Below are 17020 nucleotides of genomic sequence, written 5' to 3'. Positions count from 1 at the left end.
GCGGTCTACGCCATCGGGCTGCATGATGTCGTTCTCGGCCATGATTTCGTTTGCTCGTTATGTCTGACCAAAATCCGAAGGCTGGAAAAAGTTCAAAGTCCGACAACCTTGAGGGGTTTGGCAGTAAACTCACCGCCTCGATCGGATCGGCCCGCAGCCAGGCACAGGTGGGGTCTCGATCTCTCTCCGATTCTCCACAGCCTGTCAGCGCGTCATGCAGTTTGCTGTTGAAAGTCAGAATATCAGGGTTCCATTGACCAGTCGCTTGTCAGGTCTGGCTCATTTCTAAGCATTCGAAGGTCCAATTCTCCTTTTACCACTTCTACGACACATCCTCAATCCTTGTCTACCACCAATTCACCACATACGGAATTCAACATGAAGTCAATTCGCACCAGCTCTGCACTGGCATCTCAGTTCTCGGCCACGACATGTTCACGAGCAGCAATTGCATCCCGCAACTCCACCTCTCCGCAAACCCGCTCATTCTTCCCGAATCCCTTTGCATCCCAAAGCCTCCAAACGTTAACAGCATCTCGCATCCTCCCTTACGACGCAAAAACTCTCTACGCAATCGTCGCCGACATCCAAAGCTACCACAAGTTCCTCCCCTTCTGCATCTCGTCCAATGTCACCAAGCAATCCTCCCCGGATGCAGAAGGAAAGACATGGCCTGAAGAAGCAGAGCTAGTCGTCGGCTACAAAGACGTCATGCGCGAGTCCTTCTACAGCCGCGTTTACTGCGCCCCCGAAGACTTCATCGTCGAGTCCGTGAGCGGAGAAACCGATACCACCGTCCCTTCTGCCAGCATCAAACACCACAGCACCCGTCCCTCGCCCGACCAAGATCCCGCTCGCAATGCTACTATCCTTACGCATCTCCGCTCTCGCTGGACATTGAGTCCTTTCCCGTACAAACCTGGTCCCATGGGTGATGAGAGGCCTCAAGAAGTCACTTCGGATATCCCGCCGAGGATGCAGACCGAGGTTAATCTGTCCATTGACTATCAATTCGCAAATCCGCTTTACACTACGCTGAGCGCGGCTGCTGCGCCAAAGGTTGCGGAGAAGATGATTGAGGCTTTCGAATTGAGAGCGAGGGAGATGTTGGATCGTCCTGCTACCAGCAAGACTGCCAAATTCAAGGGTGCCATGGGTATTCCTAGCGTTGGTGAGAAGGCAAAGGCTTAGTCTGGTTGCACAAAATCAAGAAGACGATATGTAAGATATTCATTGTATGAGTAGCTAGCTACCTTTGGGAAAATAACCGATATAATATCAATAACAGAGCATTGAAACTTGCATCCACGTACAGTCAACAGATATAACACAGCGCATAGAAAAAAATTCACAACTTCTCACAAAACCCGACACACAAAACCAATCTTCCTGGTGTTGAGGTACTCATCATCACAAAGGCTATACCACTCCACCAACGTGTGAGTGTTGAAGCAAGAAGATACAGTGTAATTTTGTCAGCAATAATTGCAACAAGGCGGACGAACGGCGAAATTCGCCAATTAGGTCGATGTATGGGTCCTCAGTTGCGACTCGCCTCGGCGGTAAGATACAGAAGGTGGTGTTGTTTACGGACGACAGGCAGGGATAAGGGTGTTTACACCAGCGCGAGGAGGGGAGTACGTTGATGAGGCTGCTTCTTGCCGGGGTCAGTGATTGAAGACAGAGGAGATGTGCAGCACTCGCGATCATGGTATCGGACACGAAAGAAGTCGAAACAATGCTGTGAACCCGATCGCTCCTGATCGACGAGCCTTATATTAGCTCCGTCATCACTTCAAAAGCAATCCAATGTTCTATACCCAATCCGAGAACCCTTCCCACTATTCACAATTCCTACTTGTCAACACCACACTTACATCCCAGGCAACCACACAACATCCACCTCACTCAATCCCGCATTGACCCACCCAATATCCCACTCAAACGTATCATTCTCCTCCTCCCATCTCTCCTGCTCCTCCTCATCCCCCATATCCTCCGGCCGCGCCGCCCCACTCCCACCAAAACACCATATCCTCTGCTGCCTATCCTCAACCTCGACCCCCAAATCCACAGGTTTCAACCCTTCCTCCGCGACCCCCAAAAATTTGATGCGATGATACCAAGCATCCCCATAACAGTCATACGTATAAAACATGTCCAACTTCCTGACTCGAGGTACTTGATGTTTACCCCAAATATCCATGAGGCGTATCTTTTTCGAATCCAAATCTTTGCGGAAATCATTGGTGCCTAGATTGTGCAAGCCCATCATGTCTTTTATATCCGTGACTTTGTAGCGAGGATGTGGAAATATGTCTTTGGGTGTTGTGGTGGTGGTGGTGGTGGTGGTGATTTGTGGAGGGGTTTGAAGGTCGAATTTCCAGAGATGGTCGCCTTCCCAGTCAAAGGCTAGTTGGATGGCGGAGGAGAATTGTTCGAAGAGTAGAGTAGATGGGAGGTGAAGTAGGCGGGTCACGGGTACTTTTGCTGATGGAAGCACCAGATGGATTTGGATTAGGAAGTTTATGTTTTTGGCGGAAGAGTTTGTTGTTAGATTTTGGGAAATGTGGATTTTGTTGATTGTGTCCTGGGTGTTGTTGGTTGTGGTGGTGTTGGTCGTGGTATTGAGGGCTGGTGCATGTTGGTTTTCGAGGTCGTAGTCATTTTCTTCCTCTTCCTCTTCGTCGAACTCTTCGTCTTCTTCATCCTCATCGAATTCTTCCTCTGGATCTTGATTTTCTTGATCAAATTCTTCTTCTTCATCAGAAGAGATTGTTTTGTGAGTGCCGGTTAGATAGTCTTCAAACGACGTGTCTCCAGATGGTCCTCCTAGACTGAAGCGCTGACGTTTTGGTTTTCTTTCTTGTGCCATATTTGAATCTAAGTCGTAAATCTAGACTCTTTTTGATGATGTTGATGTGGCTTCAGATAAATATGCACTTTGTTGTTTGAATGAAAGAGTTGTGGTCGAGACACGTGCCGTATACCTTAAGATTTGGAGGATCAATATATGAGACGTCATCGGCACACTGAATAATCTGTGTTTACTTTCAATAGGAACACTTCGTTCTCAGCCGACAACCTTCACCCTCTTGTAACCATCAATGTTCATCAACAATCATCGATACTCAGTGAGAGTATGGCTAAGCCCGATAATCCATCAGTAAAGCGCGTCGACGACATCGAGTCTCGCTTGCTCGGCCAGCGTCTTTCGAAATACCGTCTTGTCAGCAAATATCGCAATTACATTGCAACACGTCAATTTCACGAAACCTGGGATGGACATGCCGAGTTCATATTCACTGAGCACAGCCTCCGGATCCTATTCAAACTCACGGAGTCTCGCCGATGGGCCTCCAGGGTTAGGCGTATCAGCTTCAGCGCATTGCTTCTTGACTGGGACAAGATGTCCTTGCAGAGAGCCTCACGCGATCACAGTGACCAAGCTCAACACAATGATAATCCAGACGATACAACAGGTTTGCGAATGACTTTTCTTTAAAATTGCATCCTACAAAAGAGCGTAGGACTAACGGCGATCTGGCCAAATCAAGAGGTACCGGTCAAAAAAAGTGCCTGGCCTCTGATAATCTACAAAGCTCATTTTAGAGACTGGCTTTCCCTTTTGTTTCAAGCAAGATTCCTCAAAGATCGCCTCATAGCATACCTCTTCCCCTGGGTGATAAAATATACAGTGTAGAAGATTCTCAAATCTGGCATTTCAGACTCTTAACCCATGACCATACCCTTGAGGCCGGACATGTCGCCCTCCTTGGCAGCGATCTCGAAGTAAGAGTAGATGATGCTGGGATAGTTGTTAGCTGATGGTTTGTCTTGTCTGATTGAGGGCAGATCCAAACTTACGTGACAGCCATGAGGATACCAGTACCGCTACCAAGAGCGCCAACAAGATCACTGACAACGGAAAGGGCACCAATGCAGGCACCACCGAAGGCAGCAGCGGTGGGGATGACGCGCTTGAGTTCACGGTACATGGACTCATCACGGTGACCGGCCATAACGAGACCCTGCTCCTTGAGCTGCTTGGCAACATCGCGAGGGCTGGAACCAGAGACCTCAATCCAGGTCTTGGAGAAGGCGGCACAAGCAATGAGCATGTAGGCGATGAAGAGAGCGGTGTGGACGGGGTCAAGAAGGGCATCCTTGAAGTTGAGGGGAGGGGACCTGGGTGGGAGTGTTAGTAATTGCGCTGGAGACAAGAGACTCGAGCGATTCTAAACTTACATGTAGTAGACAAGACCAGAGATGGGAAGCATCTGAGAAGAGCCCTCACGAGCCTCCCAGACTCCGATCATCTTGACCAAAAGGTTGTCGCTGAAGCGAGAGTAGAGCATCTGACTGACGAGGAAGACGTTGGAGGACAGAGCCGACTGGAGCATGATGGGCATGTTGGAGGTGTAGAAGAGACGGACGGGGTAAGAACCGCGCATACCACGCTGGCGCGAGGACTTGACGGGAATCTCGACGCGGAAACCTTGGAGGTAGATGACAGCGGCGAAGACGGCAATAGTAGCGATCAAGTTCATAACGTTGGGCAGGTTCTGGCGGTAGAAAGCCTCCTTGAGGGCGAGCTGCTTGTTGGGCCAGGTGACCAAAAGGTGAACAAGGGCGATGATGGCACCCTCGAATTCAGGACCTCTGCCAGTGTTGACGGTGGTAGGCGAGAAAGCCTTCCAGACGATCGACTCGCAAATGTTGGTAGCGATGAAGAGCGAAATACCACTGCCGAGACCGTAGCCCTTCTGGAGGAGCTCGTCGAGGAGAATGACGATCAGAGCAGCGGTGAGGAGCTGGAGAACGAGGAGAACGCAGATACCGGCACCGAGGTCAGAAGGCTGGCCGTAAAGACCGGTCAGGACGTAAACGCAGGCTTGGCCGAAGGACAGGATGATGGCGAGGAGCTGCGCAAGTCAGTGCTGGCTCATCTTGACACGTAATTTCTGGATATCCTCACCTTCTGAGCAGTCTGGTAGAGCTCACGGTCGGCCTTGAGGTCAAGGTTGACGTCGATGAGGTGGGTACCAGCGAGAAGCTACCGAGTTTGTCAGATCCAAATATCCTATAGAGTTGTAGACTGCGGACATCTCTTGCGCACCTGGAAAACCATGCCGGAGGAGATGATAGGGGTGATACCCAACTCCATGAGGGTACCTCTGTTACTGGCCATCATCATTCTGAGCCAGTAGAGCGGGTCGGCGGTATCTGGGCTGCGTCAGTATCACTGTCGTGTGCGAGTTGACTTGATAGCTGCTCACCAGAGGACACAATGCCGTAGAGGGGCATCTGACCCATGACCAGGGTGATGAGCAGACATACTGCTGTCCAGATCAAGCGCTGCTGGAAGGGAGTCTTGGTCTCGGGGACGGCGATCTCGGGGATGAGGGGGGTGAAAGGCTTCACCAAGTCGAGGAATCGTACTGTGAGAGCGATAAGTTAGTCGTCATGCGACAGACGTGTCAGTTCAAGTGCTCCGCTGCGCCAGTATTGTCCGTCTCGCGATGGACCAGAGCCATTGCCGCAGAGCATCTTGTAGGGTGTAGACTCACGACCGCTCATGATGACAGTCTCTCTTTTCGAATCGTGGGGAGTGACGACGAATAGAGATGGATCAATGGGAGGAGAGAGTCAATTACCTGGCTGTTCTCCTAAAGCTCCAAGAGTGAGGCCAGCTGGCGACCGACATGCGGCTGGACCCGCAAATCTTGGCGAATCTCAGCCCTCCTCCCTCCATCAACCCCTCGATCAATCTGTCTCGCTTCCATGTTTCATGCTGAAGTCGCTGCCATCTACATGCAATTCACATGGAGGGCTACTCTCAATCATAGAGGAACACACAGGTCATATTGTATATCTAGGAGCAAAGTTGCTCCGGTCTAGGATACTTCGACCAGACTCGAGGACATTCGACCGCCATCTCAGGGCCATCGCCAAACCACCTAATCCGCGTAGTGCTTTCTGTAATACTTCTTGTGCTGTTCCAAGAAGAGGAATGTCGCAACAGTATGAGGCCCAAGTCGGATGAAAGCAGGGAGCCATCCACGGAACATCCATCTCGGTCCTTCAACTCTGTGCACCTTCTTGACTGTATGCCACATGCCGAGACGTTCATTCTGGGCCATGATCTGCGTCTTCAACACGTCAAATGGATTGCACAGTGTTGTTGCGACAAGACCTGCAAGAGTACTGGCTGCGATGTGTGTCATGGTGCCGTCTTGCATCTCAGTATGGGCCAAGATCTTGATCTTGAACACATCGTATCCGGCGAGCTGTCCTGCTGTCATCAAAACACCTCTTCCTAGATTGGGGACCATGCCTCTGAAGACACTTTGCTTCCAGCCTTCCTCTCGGACGATGGTGATGAATCCACGAACGGCATTTCCATAGTTGCGGCGATCAGCAGGGACCAAAGCAGCGTCATTTTGCATGCGGACGTTCAAGATGTCCGCTGGATTTCCAACAAGACCACCAACTAATCCAGAAATTGCAGCAAGCCCGACGAGCAGAGTATGAGGAGCTTTGACGCCGTCGTTCTCGGCCATGTATTTGAGCTTTTCGTAGGTTGCGAAGCGTGCAGTGGAATATGTGAGTTGACGCAGGAGCGATGCCGATATGCCACGGTACAGTCCAGTAATGCCTTCACTTCTGTAGACATGCTGAAATGTCTCAGCCATGTCAAGAGCTCCGTGATGGTGTTGTGCTTGTAGTCGGACCTTGACTATATCGCGTTAGTAACAGCATGCTTGCATCTGTATCAGGTACATGCCTAAGTCGAGCGGATGAGAGAACAGCGCTGCGAGAGCGGATGAAGTGCCACCGAACCAGAGAGGATACTTGATGGGACCATTGCCATAATCATTGCTTTTCACGATAGCTTTGGTGATGCCCTGATTGTCTGCCGGAAAGATAGTCATGGCTTTGGTAGCTGCTTCTGAACAATGATCGACGAAATTCGAAGAATAGTGATGATGGGTGATGGAGAGAAATTCTGCCACAAAACAACCGAGTCACTCAATCTGGACATATAGATCGTCCCACGAAGCATGTATTGTTCATCGTACCTGCGTTGTTTGACATAATATTTGGGGAAGGAGGAAAAGGCTCCTGCAAACGGGGTAACCCTGACTGAATCGTGCACTGACCGCCTCCACGCTTTCTGCCAGCCTCCAGCTTTGGTGTAACAAAGTCGCCGAGCATCGCATACCCAGACGGCACTCGAACCAAAACTTCCTATCGGGAAAGATGGTTAACCTCAGACCGCTTGGAACACTTGTTCCGGCATGCGTTAGATGCTCGAATGTCGCAAGTAAAACTCCAATTGTGTCTTGGACAATTTCGCGGCGACACAACAGCTCGGGTTAGTGGACAAACTTCTCATTTCAATGATTGCACCAAACACATCAAGATATGCTACTGTAAAAGCATCACAATTATTGTCAAAACCTCTCAGAGCATCCTCAAGGTTGCTGGTCTTAGCTGACTTTGTGCTTTCCTTTGAGCATGCAATATCAGCAAAGAATGCTCCACAATGTCTAAGACGACCGTCGTTATGATGACACTGACAGCAAATCATAGATTCCAGAGCAAAAGAGCTTACGATACATGGGAAAGTCTACCAAACAGACTCGTGGACAAATGTGCCGAGTACTATCCTGGAGTCCGTCTCACGAAAGCTGCATCAACAGGACAACCATCCAATTTCAATCACAAGAAAATTGATTGAGTCTCGTTTTCCGGGATACCGACATCATAATGAATTCTTTCCGGTTGTAACCGTGGGCCAAAATTTCGACTCCTTGGGCTTCCCAGTCGATCACCCTGGACGTAGCCGAACGGACACCTACTACATCAACAAGGATACTGTGCTGCGTACACACACATCTGCACACCAAGCTGATGTCTTCCGCGCGAACACAAGCGCAGGCTTCACCATCTCGGCCGATGTCTACCGTAGAGATGCTATCGACCGCTCACACTACCCTGTCTTCCACCAGATGGAGGGAGCCATGACATGGGACCGCAACACTGTACCCGAAGGCAAGACTCTCGCACAACAGATCTGGGAAGATGTTGAAAAGCTGCCCAAGCCCGACATTGTTGTTGAAGATCCTAATCCGACTACTCACCCCGAACGTAACCCTTTGCAGACACCGCACACTCAGGAAGAGGCAGAAGCTGTCGCTGCTCACCTGAAGCGTTCTCTGGAGAATGTGGTTGTTGAAATCTTCTCAAAGGCCAAGGAAGCCGCTGCCGCATCCACTGTTGATGAAATCCGTAACCAAGCTCAATCACAAGAACCTCTCAAAGTCCGCTGGATCGAGGCCTACTTCCCTTTCACCTCGCCTTCATGGGAGCTCGAGATCTTCTGGCAAGGCGACTGGCTTGAAGTCCTCGGCTGCGGTGTCATCTCTCAACCTCTTCTCGACAATGCCGATGCACCATCAAAAATTGGCTGGGCTTTCGGTATTGGTCTTGAGAGAATTGCTATGCTGCTCTACGAAATCCCTGACATCCGTCTCTTCTGGAGCAAGGACTCTCGTTTCTTGTCTCAGTTCGACGAGAAGAAGATTCGTCGTTTCGCACCTTTCTCCAAGTACCCCGCTGCACCCCGCGACGTCGCTTTCTGGCTGCCCAAGAGTGCGCCTCAAGATGAGGTTGTCACATCCACCGCTTCGAACACTTCTACATCACCTTCTCCTGCCGGTGGTCTTGCTTCCGAGGCAGCTGCACCTGCCCTTGCCTTCCACGAGAACGACATTATGGAGATTGTCCGTAGCGCTGCTGGAGACTCTGTCGAAGATGTCACTTTGGTCGATGAATTCACTCACCCCAAGACTGGCCGTAGAAGTTTGTGCTACAGAATCAACTACCGCAGTCTTGAAAGCACTTTGACCAAGGAGCAAGCAAACGACATGCATGAGAAGATCCGTGGAGAACTTGTCAGCAAATTCGGCGTCGAGTTGAGATAGGCAGAGTTGCTCGGAGAGAAACAATGTGTCGAGGTGATGAGAAGTCTTGTAAATTAGTGTATCACATATTTGATTTGGATTATCGCAATGCTCGTGCAATGCTACAATTCATCCAGAGTATCTTGTGTTGGGGATACCTATTATCTCACCCTTTAATAAGGGGTAATGCAGTGACATAGGAGAAGTACTATCGGAAACCTCTTCCATCTCAGCCTCCCAGCAGAGCGTCAAAATATGTGTCAAAAGGCAAGAAGTTATTTGGATTAGAATAAATGTCCGAAGAGAGTATGGGGAGTTCCTGCTCTCTGTGGACAAAGACTCAGATCTGGAAAACATGTTGCCTTTTTACAGAGGAATTCATCGGGAAGACTCGTGTTCGGAAAACAAGGCAAGCATGTATCTTTGATCCGTTTGTGTTCGCATTATCATTGGTTGATCTAGCGAGTAAATTCGCATGGAAAGTTGAAGCCGAAATATTTCAGAAGCGGACCATCCTTTCTCAGTCCGAGATTGTGCTCCTCATCGACTTTGTGTGTCAAAAACTTTTTGCCCCTCTCCAAAGATCTCCCGGAGGCATAGTATGTTGTGCGCTCTTCATGTTCTTCGCACGGGCTGAACCTTTTCAATCGTTGAGAACCAAAGCAGATCATGTTGTGTGTTTGTGAACGAACGAGACCGGTGGTCAGAGTTGCTTGTCGATGCTGCTTCTGTTGAGAGCTTCTGACAACTCGGGTCTGTCCTTCAACAAGACGATAGCCTCCTTATAGCCCATCCACCTTCTCTTGCGCTTGTGCTTTTCTGGCCACTCCTCCTTGACCTCGTCGACGGTGGCTTCGAAGAACTGGTAGGCGGCCTTGGGAGCTTGTGTCGTAAGCTGCTCCGGTTTCCGCTTCTCGGGGATCTTGCCTAGGTCGGCGTGGATCCTGCAGACAGCACCAGCTTCTTCCCAGGCCTCGCGGCAGGCAGCTTCTTCGACTGTCTCATCGACTTCCCAGCCGCCTTTGGGGAGGACCCAGCCGCCACGGCGCATGGACTGAATCAGAAGAACTGACTTGCGGTCGTTCGAGAGGGGCACAATGCCGGCTACGAGGCGCTCTCCTAGGGAACCGTAACCTTTTAAACAAGTTAGTAAAGTGGATCATTGTTGGTGAGGTTGTAGTTGTACGTACGCTGATTCTCCCTGCCGGTACGAGCCTCCATGGGCCTCTCGACACTCAGATCTTGAGTCATGGTTGCTACCGAAGCTCCTTCTTGGATGTCGATGTAATGTACGAGGCGACGACGACTGTCGGGAGTCGATTTAAAGCGCTCACGTGTCGGGTCAAATAAAGTCTAGGGCGATCAACAAAGCGGACTCGGAGGTGACGGCGGAGTGAGAGTCTGTTGTGAAAGACGGCGACAAGTAACGAGATTTGAGTCTCAGACCCGTTCGCGACGGGACTGGATTGAGGACCGGTTCAGGCTGGGAAGGCCAAAGAGACACATATTATTGAGGGTTCGAGCGAAGTGCAATGGCAACATTGTGGAGTTTTGGGGAAATTCGTCGAGACCATCCCACCCGTGGTCGCCGCCAAGTCTCTCCTTTGACCACCATCTATTAAACTATTGTCCCCCTGATTCTTCTTTGAAAGACACTTTGGACTTACCAGGTACTTACACGTCGGAAAATACTGTATCTATCTTGCCGATGTCTATAGGCTACCACATTGGTGGGATGAATTGGCATGATTCGCTGTCCGAGGATACTCCACCGTCACTGTCCAGAACTCCATAGACTTTCCATGCTCTCACATGTCTTGACCACCTATCACTTCAATCTATTTATTCTACCTCAGTTCCTTCTGTCCCCTCATCTGCCTCTCACCTGTATCGTCCGACACACCACGGTCACGCGTCTCTGCCACCTTCACTTTTTGCTTAGCCACCGACGCAGCCGCAATGCCCGCTGCCGCGACTCTCCTCAGACCAATTGGTAGGTACAGCAAAGCAATCCAATTACAAGAGCGTATCAAAACATGTGCTTTTTCGACTCCCAACAACCGGGCTCCACATAATGCAGCCTCCACTCTTGTATATTGGGCTGACATAGAAATTGTTGTAGGATACCAGCCAGGTGACATATTTTGAGGCCAACAACATCTCGGTACTGAGCTGACCATCGAACACAAAGGCGACTGTGGCTACTGCAAAAAAGATGATTCAAGTCAGAGAACCCCCAATTCTCGTGCGTATCGATCATTTGATGGGCAGCCCGCTTCATCATTCATCGTCGCCTCTTTACGCTGTCACATGCATGTATTCTGACACTCGCAGGTGGCTCGTACTACATGATCACAAAAATTCTAAGCGCCCAAGTTTACCAAGACTTGATTGACCGAGGATGGAGAAGGTAAGCTGCTGCACGTGTTCATTGTCCTGGAAGATACAGCTCGAGAGCATGAAATTCGAGATATACAAATATTTCGCTTCTCGCTTCCCAGGATATACTGTACAGTTACAAGCAGAGGACTTGTGCTGACAATTGTGAAGATCTGGTAACCTCCTATACAAACCCGATGTCTGTCGATCATGTTGCCCTCATTACACAATCAGGTGTGTATACATGTTGTTGATTCAACCCGATCTTACTGATGGATGATATAGATTGCCCGCCGACTCGCTTGTGGCAAGGAATGATCAACGAAAAGCCTTGAATAGCTGGAACAAATTTGTACTAGGGGAAGAGTACATCAAAGAGACCGCCAAGCGCTTTCCCAAGACAAAAGAGTAAAGGGAGATCATCTCAGTATCTAATCAGTTCGATTGTACTGACAGTGATGTTTTAGAGAGAAAGCTCGACAGAGAAATGGGTTCGATCTGCTTCAAACGGTTCACGAAGCAGAAAATGACAAGCTGAAGCCTGTTGAACCCGCTCACCGCTTTGAAGTCACCTTGGAACCCGACGACTGTACAGAAGAGAAGTTTCAACTCTACAAGAACTACCAGATTCACGTTCATCACGATGAGCCTGGTGAAGTCACCAAGAAAGGATTCGAACGCTTCCTCTGCAAATCGCCAATCATCAGAGAGACAGTGAAGAAGAACAGCAAAGAGCAACGCCTCGGATCATACCACCAGTGTTATCGCCTCGATGGCAGATTGATCGCTATCGGCGTATTAGATCTCCTACCACACGCAGTCAGTGGTGTCTACTTCATCTACCACCAAGACTTCGAAAAGTGGAGTTTCGGGAAACTCAGCGCGATGAGAGAGGCAGCACTGGCTCTGGAAGGTGGCTATGAATTCTACTACATGGGCTTCTACATCCACAACTGCATCAAAATGCGCTACAAGGGCGACTACAAGCCTCAATACGTGCTCGATCCGGAGACCAACGAATGGAACCCACTGGAAGGAGAACTGCGCGAGTTGATGGACAAGCAGAAATATGTCTCATTGTCTCGCGAGCATATAGACAAAGAAGAAGACAAGAGGTCTTATTTATTGGAAACCTCAGTGGAGGTATTCAAGAGCAAAGAAACTTTGTTCAAGTTGGGCATGCCTGGCATGATGAGTCCTGAAGAAGTGGAAGCACAGGTGGATCTCAGCAGAATGCGTATTCACCTGAGCAAAGGAATTACCGTGGACACAGAGGTGAATACATACTGACCCAACACAATCTGAAAGATGCTAACATAAATCAAGGATCTTGTGGCATGGGAGAGCGGAGACATCACTGACCCTAGATCAATCAAGGGCATCGTCGGCGAGTTTGCTGCATTAGTGGGACCTAGAGTCGCCGCAGCGGCCACCATGGACTTCTCTCAAGATTGATATTTGACCGTAATCAGACAACCGAAAGTGTACCAACTTCACCACAAATATTCCACTTTTTGAGAGGCCCAATGTGCAACGATGGACGATTGCGGATGTGTGTGATCCGCTGTGTCGTAGAAGTATCCGGCGTTCGTTCACGACAAGACGCAGACGAACTTTCGGCAGTAGCTACTGTCTCAGTCCTTTCCTTTCCACCTACGGAAGTCACGACACAAAGCCGACAAGCCTGGCGTTGTCTTCTCTCGCATTTGACAACGAATATCCCAATTGCTACTATTGCGGCATCGTCCTTATCATCAACTGCCTTGCATCTTCAGCCCACTACATCAACAGACGTATCATATCACCATCAACATCATCAACGATGGCTCCAGGAATTCCGAACAACTACTACGACGTGGACGAGGACATGGATACAGAAGAAAGCAACGTCCGGAACCAACCTCATCCTCCTCTCAACAGTCCTGTTCACCAAGCATTACCCATCAATGGAGGCGCCAACGGAGGCACCCAGCAAGGACAACCCGCCGATGCAGTCACCCAGCAATTCGATCCACTTGCCTCCGTTCCTCACTCAGAGTCCATCAACCAAGCCCTGTACCAGGCTTATCAGCTTCCACCACATACACCTGCCAACCAACCCCAGCCCGCAAACCATCAGGCTCCGGCCTTCACACCTTTCGGCCAACTCCAGTCTCAAGCTCATCAGCTTCCTCCGTCCCGAAATCCCGGCGTCTATGTACCCTCCACAGTCAGCAGTGGCATTGGCAGTTATACAGCACACGGAAGTGCGAATGCACAGCCACATGACAGCAGCGGTCAGTCGTCGGACATGATACTACATCCCGTTCATTCTGGACCGGCTCGTCGAGAGACACAGGCTCAACAGAACGACTTGGTGGGAACGATGGATGACATGAGTCTGGATCCTCCCACTCAAGATCCCAAATGAGGTGTTGATGAGACCAGCACTTCCTGTCAATGCTTACGCGGGTTCGAAGGAGTCTGTGTCATCTCATACTCAAACAGTCATTACGGTCATGTGCATCTCTGGTGAAGGTCTTGGTGCAAGCAGGAAACAGATGATGTCGCGTGCTCATACAAACAACCTCCTAGGACACATGCATGTCGCTCGAGGAGTCTTGAGAGGTCTGCCTCATCCAAAACACAATCTCTCAATGAGTCACAATCTTTTGCAAACGAAGCTGTATTTTGTTTTGGAGGTCTTCTTTCTTTTGATATGCAGAGTTGACTCATGAGGCTCTGAGAAGTTGGAAGTCTCGATCCAGGGACCAAGGGATCAACATGAAAGCACGGACAGAGCGGAGTTAAGGGACAAAGGTGGAGAAAACATCCGATGCAGCATTCAGTTTGGTCATTCAATCGAGCTCTACTCTAGTACATAGGACAAGGAAAACATATCCCACATGAGTAGCTCAATAGCAAGTTGCAATGTGTACAGCTCGACAGACCAATCGCCATACGATAGTGATGACTGCAGAAGGTTTCACGGGACAAACTACTGAATACCAGAGCAACGCGCGGAGAACGCCGTCTTGGTGACGTACGTGTACCTCAACTCTTTTGCGAGCCAATGGATTAGCGAATTTTGCTTGTCACAAGTGCTCGTCAATGAGATACAAGGATGTGAAGAAGTCTGAGGAAACTGATTGTAAACAAGAAGCATTTAGAGAATTGAGAACCCGTGTAGTGATGTAGATAGACGTGCAGTGTTTCGAGCAAATTTTCCAGACGACATGAAGTGAAAAGTTGCTGACCAGAAGCGACAAAGCGATCTCGGCGATCCCCACCACCGAATAACGGACCAAGGAGGACACAAAGATGAATCATAATCGCACGGACACCATTCTCCAGCTTCTTACAAAAAAGCGTCGGCACTCACATACCTATCCTGTCAAATCACCAACATCTCCATATACACCCATACAACATGTGTCCCACAGTCGACGACGGCGCTCCTGCCACCAACGGTGTTCAAGCCAATGGCTGTAAGTGATTGAAGGCCTGTATCACACTTTTCCTTCACTAACAGGCTGCACAGCTCACGATGGCTTCACCAAGTTCGAGAGCGAGAAGGTCGCAAAGCACACAGTCAACAAGAACCCCTACCAGCCCGTAGGAGACTTCTTGTCAAACGTGTCAAACTTCAAGATCATTGAGTCGACGCTGCGTGAGGGAGAGCAGTTTGCCAATGCCTACTTCGACACCGAGACCAAGATCAAGATCGCTAAGGCTCTGGATGAGTTCGGCGTTGACTGCATCGAGCTCACTTCACCGTGTGCTTCCGAGCAATCGCGTCTTGATTGCGAGGCTATCTGCAAGCTGGGTCTCAAGGCTAAGATCTTGACTCACGTTCGCTGTCACATGGACGATGTCAAGGTTGCTGTTGAGACTGGTGTCGACGGTGTCGATGTCGTCATTGGTACCAGCTCTTTCTTGAGAGAGCACTCTCACGGCAAGGACATGACCTACATCAAGGTGAGCGGTGATGCCTGAGTTGCAATCTGTTCTTCGGCCGCTGACTTTGTTTCTCAGAATGCCGCCATTGAGGTTATCCAATTCGTCAAGTCCAAGGGACTCGAGATCAGATTCTCGTCAGAGGACTCGTTCAGATCCGACTTGGTCGACCTTCTGTCGCTGTACGCTGCCGTCGACAAGGTCGGCGTGAACAGAGTCGGTATTGCTGACACCGTCGTACGTACATGGGAAAGAGCCACGACTGCGAAAATTTACTGACAAACGTCATCAGGGCTGCGCTTCCCCCAGACAAGTCTACGACCTCGTGAGAACTCTCCGTGGTGTCGTCAGCTGCGATATTGAGTGCCATTTCCACAACGACTCTGGCTGCGCTATTGCCAACGCATACTGTGCCCTCGAGGCCGGTGCCACTCACATCGACACCTCAGTCATCGGTATCGGTGAGCGTAACGGTATCACCCCTCTCGGTGGTCTCATGGCCCGCATGATCGTCGCCGACCGCGACTACGTCAAGGGCAAGTACGACCTGCACAAGCTCAAGGCTATTGAGGACTTGGTCGCCGACTCGGTCGAGATCAACATCCCCTTCAACAACTACATCACCGGTTTCTCCGCCTTCACCCACAAGGCCGGTATCCACGCCAAGGCCATTCTCGCCAACCCCTCTACCTACGAGATCATTGACCCTGCCGACGTATGTTTTGTCCACTGTCTGTACCCTGACTAAGCCTATACTAACCTTCCCCCTCTAGTTCGGCATGAAGCGCTACGTCCACTTCGCCTCCCGCCTGACCGGCTGGAACGCAATCAAGTCCCGTGTCGAGCAACTCTCCCTCACAATGACAGACGCCCAAGTCAAGCTCTGCACAGCCAAGATCAAGGCCCTCGCCGACGTCCGCCCCATCGCCATCGACGACGCCGACTCCATCATCCGTACCTTCTACTCCAACCTGCACAAGGAGACCGAGGAACCCCTCCTCCCCAACATGACCGAAGAGGAGAAGAAGAAGTTTGAGCAGAAGCAAAGGGAACTCGCCGGTGTTCCCGAGAAGCGCGAGCTCGAGGACAAGGTCGACGCCGAGGCCGAGGTTCCTCAGGCCAAGAAGACCAAGACTGATGCTGGTGCATAGATGTGCTTTGCTGGCGATTGATGATCTTTACTGATCATTGACCTCTTGCTTGTCACTCTTCTCCAACACCATCTCATCCCGCCCTGAGAGGGACTTTTGGTAGCCGCCAATCCACATTGGAAGGGCGAAAAAGAAAAAAAAAGGCGTTTTGCTGCTTTTCCTTTTCTTTCATCTCATATATTTATCACGAAGGTCATGGGACACATCCGAAGGGGGAGTTTTTTCCTTTATGCGTTTTTGTTATATCACGCCCCACCAGCTTTGTACTTTTTTCTTTTCTTTTTTTTTGCATCTAGATCTTATCTTGCACCCATCTTCTTGTGAATAGAGAGGGTCGAATATGAAAATGAAATTTGCAAAAATACTCTTCCCTAGTTGTATCAAACTGTTACTGTCATGATTGTCGCTAGTTTCACCAAAGCATGCCTCCCAGAACCGCTGCACAATGTATTCGAAGATGAGGAAGAATAACTTTAGGATTCAACAATGTGCGACTGCCTAGGAGGTGAAGTAAAATACAAAAACAACGAAACCCAAGCCCAAACTTCTTTCTTCCAGTAAAGAACAACTGAAGCCTACCGAATG

The 17020-nt window shown here is 49.9% G+C and overlaps 10 protein-coding genes across 10 annotated transcripts; 5 read left to right on the top strand and 5 right to left on the bottom strand.

Moving 5' to 3' along the window:
• Positions 1–189: 189 nt before the first annotated feature.
• Positions 190–1249, top strand: M438DRAFT_345854 (uncharacterized protein). Its single transcript, XM_029905541.1, has one exon. The coding sequence runs from the start codon at positions 379–381 to the stop codon at positions 1189–1191; it is 813 nt and encodes a 270-aa protein (XP_029759940.1). The 5' UTR covers positions 190–378; the 3' UTR covers positions 1192–1249.
• A 56-nt stretch (positions 1250–1305) lies between these two features.
• On the bottom strand, positions 1306–1792 carry M438DRAFT_21369 (uncharacterized protein). Its single transcript, XM_029899431.1, has one exon. The coding sequence runs from the start codon at positions 1708–1710 to the stop codon at positions 1420–1422; it is 291 nt and encodes a 96-aa protein (XP_029759939.1). The 5' UTR covers positions 1711–1792; the 3' UTR covers positions 1306–1419.
• Positions 1533–2970, bottom strand: M438DRAFT_21296 (uncharacterized protein). The gene has a single exon (XM_029899425.1). It carries the CDS (start codon positions 2873–2875, stop codon positions 1874–1876), a length of 1002 nt encoding a protein of 333 aa, XP_029759938.1. The 5' UTR covers positions 2876–2970; the 3' UTR covers positions 1533–1873.
• Positions 2971–3472: 502 nt separating this feature from the next.
• On the bottom strand, positions 3473–5628 carry M438DRAFT_345851 (SecY protein). The gene is made up of 7 exons (XM_029905540.1): positions 5571–5628; positions 5280–5441; positions 5120–5226; positions 4979–5056; positions 4249–4925; positions 3868–4188; positions 3473–3808 (listed from the first exon to the last, which is right to left on the bottom strand). The coding sequence occupies exons 1-7, from the start codon at positions 5578–5580 to the stop codon at positions 3733–3735; spliced, it is 1431 nt and encodes a 476-aa protein (XP_029759937.1). The 5' UTR covers positions 5581–5628; the 3' UTR covers positions 3473–3732.
• Positions 5629–5821: 193 nt separating this feature from the next.
• M438DRAFT_397356 (mitochondrial carrier) lies at positions 5822–6935 on the bottom strand (the record flags this gene model as incomplete). The annotated part of the gene is made up of 2 exons (XM_029909303.1): positions 5822–6739; positions 6788–6935. The coding sequence occupies 2 exons, from the start codon at positions 6933–6935 to the stop codon at positions 5961–5963; spliced, it is 927 nt and encodes a 308-aa protein (XP_029759936.1). The 3' UTR covers positions 5822–5960.
• A 383-nt stretch (positions 6936–7318) lies between these two features.
• Positions 7319–8990, top strand: M438DRAFT_355611 (phenylalanyl-tRNA synthetase; the record flags this gene model as incomplete). The annotated part of the gene is made up of 2 exons (XM_029907046.1): positions 7319–7378; positions 7587–8990. 2 exons carry the CDS (start codon positions 7319–7321, stop codon positions 8988–8990), a joined length of 1464 nt encoding a protein of 487 aa, XP_029759935.1.
• A 682-nt stretch (positions 8991–9672) lies between these two features.
• On the bottom strand, positions 9673–10220 carry M438DRAFT_355610 (uncharacterized protein; the record flags this gene model as incomplete). The annotated part of the gene is made up of 2 exons (XM_029907045.1): positions 9673–10103; positions 10160–10220. 2 exons carry the CDS (start codon positions 10218–10220, stop codon positions 9673–9675), a joined length of 492 nt encoding a protein of 163 aa, XP_029759934.1.
• A 708-nt stretch (positions 10221–10928) lies between these two features.
• On the top strand, positions 10929–12803 carry M438DRAFT_374774 (arginine-tRNA-protein transferase 1; the record flags this gene model as incomplete). Its single annotated transcript, XM_029908524.1, has 7 exons — positions 10929–10962; positions 11161–11193; positions 11304–11379; positions 11520–11582; positions 11634–11756; positions 11816–12623; positions 12675–12803. 7 exons carry the CDS (start codon positions 10929–10931, stop codon positions 12801–12803), a joined length of 1266 nt encoding a protein of 421 aa, XP_029759933.1.
• On the top strand, positions 12660–13743 carry M438DRAFT_21171 (uncharacterized protein). Its single transcript, XM_029899416.1, has one exon. It carries the CDS (start codon positions 12875–12877, stop codon positions 13640–13642), a length of 768 nt encoding a protein of 255 aa, XP_029759932.1. The 5' UTR covers positions 12660–12874; the 3' UTR covers positions 13643–13743.
• A 1004-nt stretch (positions 13744–14747) lies between these two features.
• M438DRAFT_319415 (homocitrate synthase) lies at positions 14748–16649 on the top strand. The gene is made up of 5 exons (XM_029902834.1): positions 14748–14815; positions 14869–15305; positions 15363–15521; positions 15577–15999; positions 16058–16649. Exons 1-5 carry the CDS (start codon positions 14758–14760, stop codon positions 16433–16435), a joined length of 1455 nt encoding a protein of 484 aa, XP_029759931.1. The 5' UTR covers positions 14748–14757; the 3' UTR covers positions 16436–16649.
• The last annotated feature ends 371 nt before the right edge of the window (positions 16650–17020 follow it).

Source organism: Aureobasidium pullulans (genome assembly GCF_000721785.1).
Source record: "Aureobasidium pullulans EXF-150 unplaced genomic scaffold scaffold_10, whole genome shotgun sequence".
Lineage (NCBI taxonomy): Eukaryota > Fungi > Ascomycota > Dothideomycetes > Dothideales > Saccotheciaceae > Aureobasidium > Aureobasidium pullulans.
Note: the sequence above shows the minus strand (reverse complement) of the source record. Positions and strands in the feature narration are given on the sequence as shown.

Excerpts from the sequence above, each read along its gene's own strand:
- M438DRAFT_21171 (XM_029899416.1), top strand. The coding sequence starts at position 12,875 with ATGTGCAACGATGGACGATTGCGGATGTGTGTGATCCGCTGTGTCGTA.
- M438DRAFT_319415 (XM_029902834.1), top strand. The coding sequence starts at position 14,758 with ATGTGTCCCACAGTCGACGACGGCGCTCCTGCCACCAACGGTGTTCAA. Across the intron at positions 14,816-14,868 it reads CGGTGTTCAAGCCAATGGCT|CTCACGATGGCTTCACCAAG; the intron begins GTAAGTGATTGA and ends CAGGCTGCACAG. Across the intron at positions 15,522-15,576 it reads TCGGTATTGCTGACACCGTC|GGCTGCGCTTCCCCCAGACA; the intron begins GTACGTACATGG and ends AAACGTCATCAG.
- M438DRAFT_21296 (XM_029899425.1), bottom strand. The coding sequence starts at position 2,875 with ATGGCACAAGAAAGAAAACCAAAACGTCAGCGCTTCAGTCTAGGAGGA.
- M438DRAFT_21369 (XM_029899431.1), bottom strand. The coding sequence starts at position 1,710 with ATGATCGCGAGTGCTGCACATCTCCTCTGTCTTCAATCACTGACCCCG.
- M438DRAFT_345851 (XM_029905540.1), bottom strand. Across the intron at positions 5,227-5,279 it reads CTACGGCATTGTGTCCTCTG|ATACCGCCGACCCGCTCTAC; the intron begins GTGAGCAGCTAT and ends GACGCAGCCCAG. Across the intron at positions 4,189-4,248 it reads TCTGGTCTTGTCTACTACAT|GTCCCCTCCCCTCAACTTCA; the intron begins GTAAGTTTAGAA and ends ACTCCCACCCAG.
- M438DRAFT_345854 (XM_029905541.1), top strand. The coding sequence starts at position 379 with ATGAAGTCAATTCGCACCAGCTCTGCACTGGCATCTCAGTTCTCGGCC.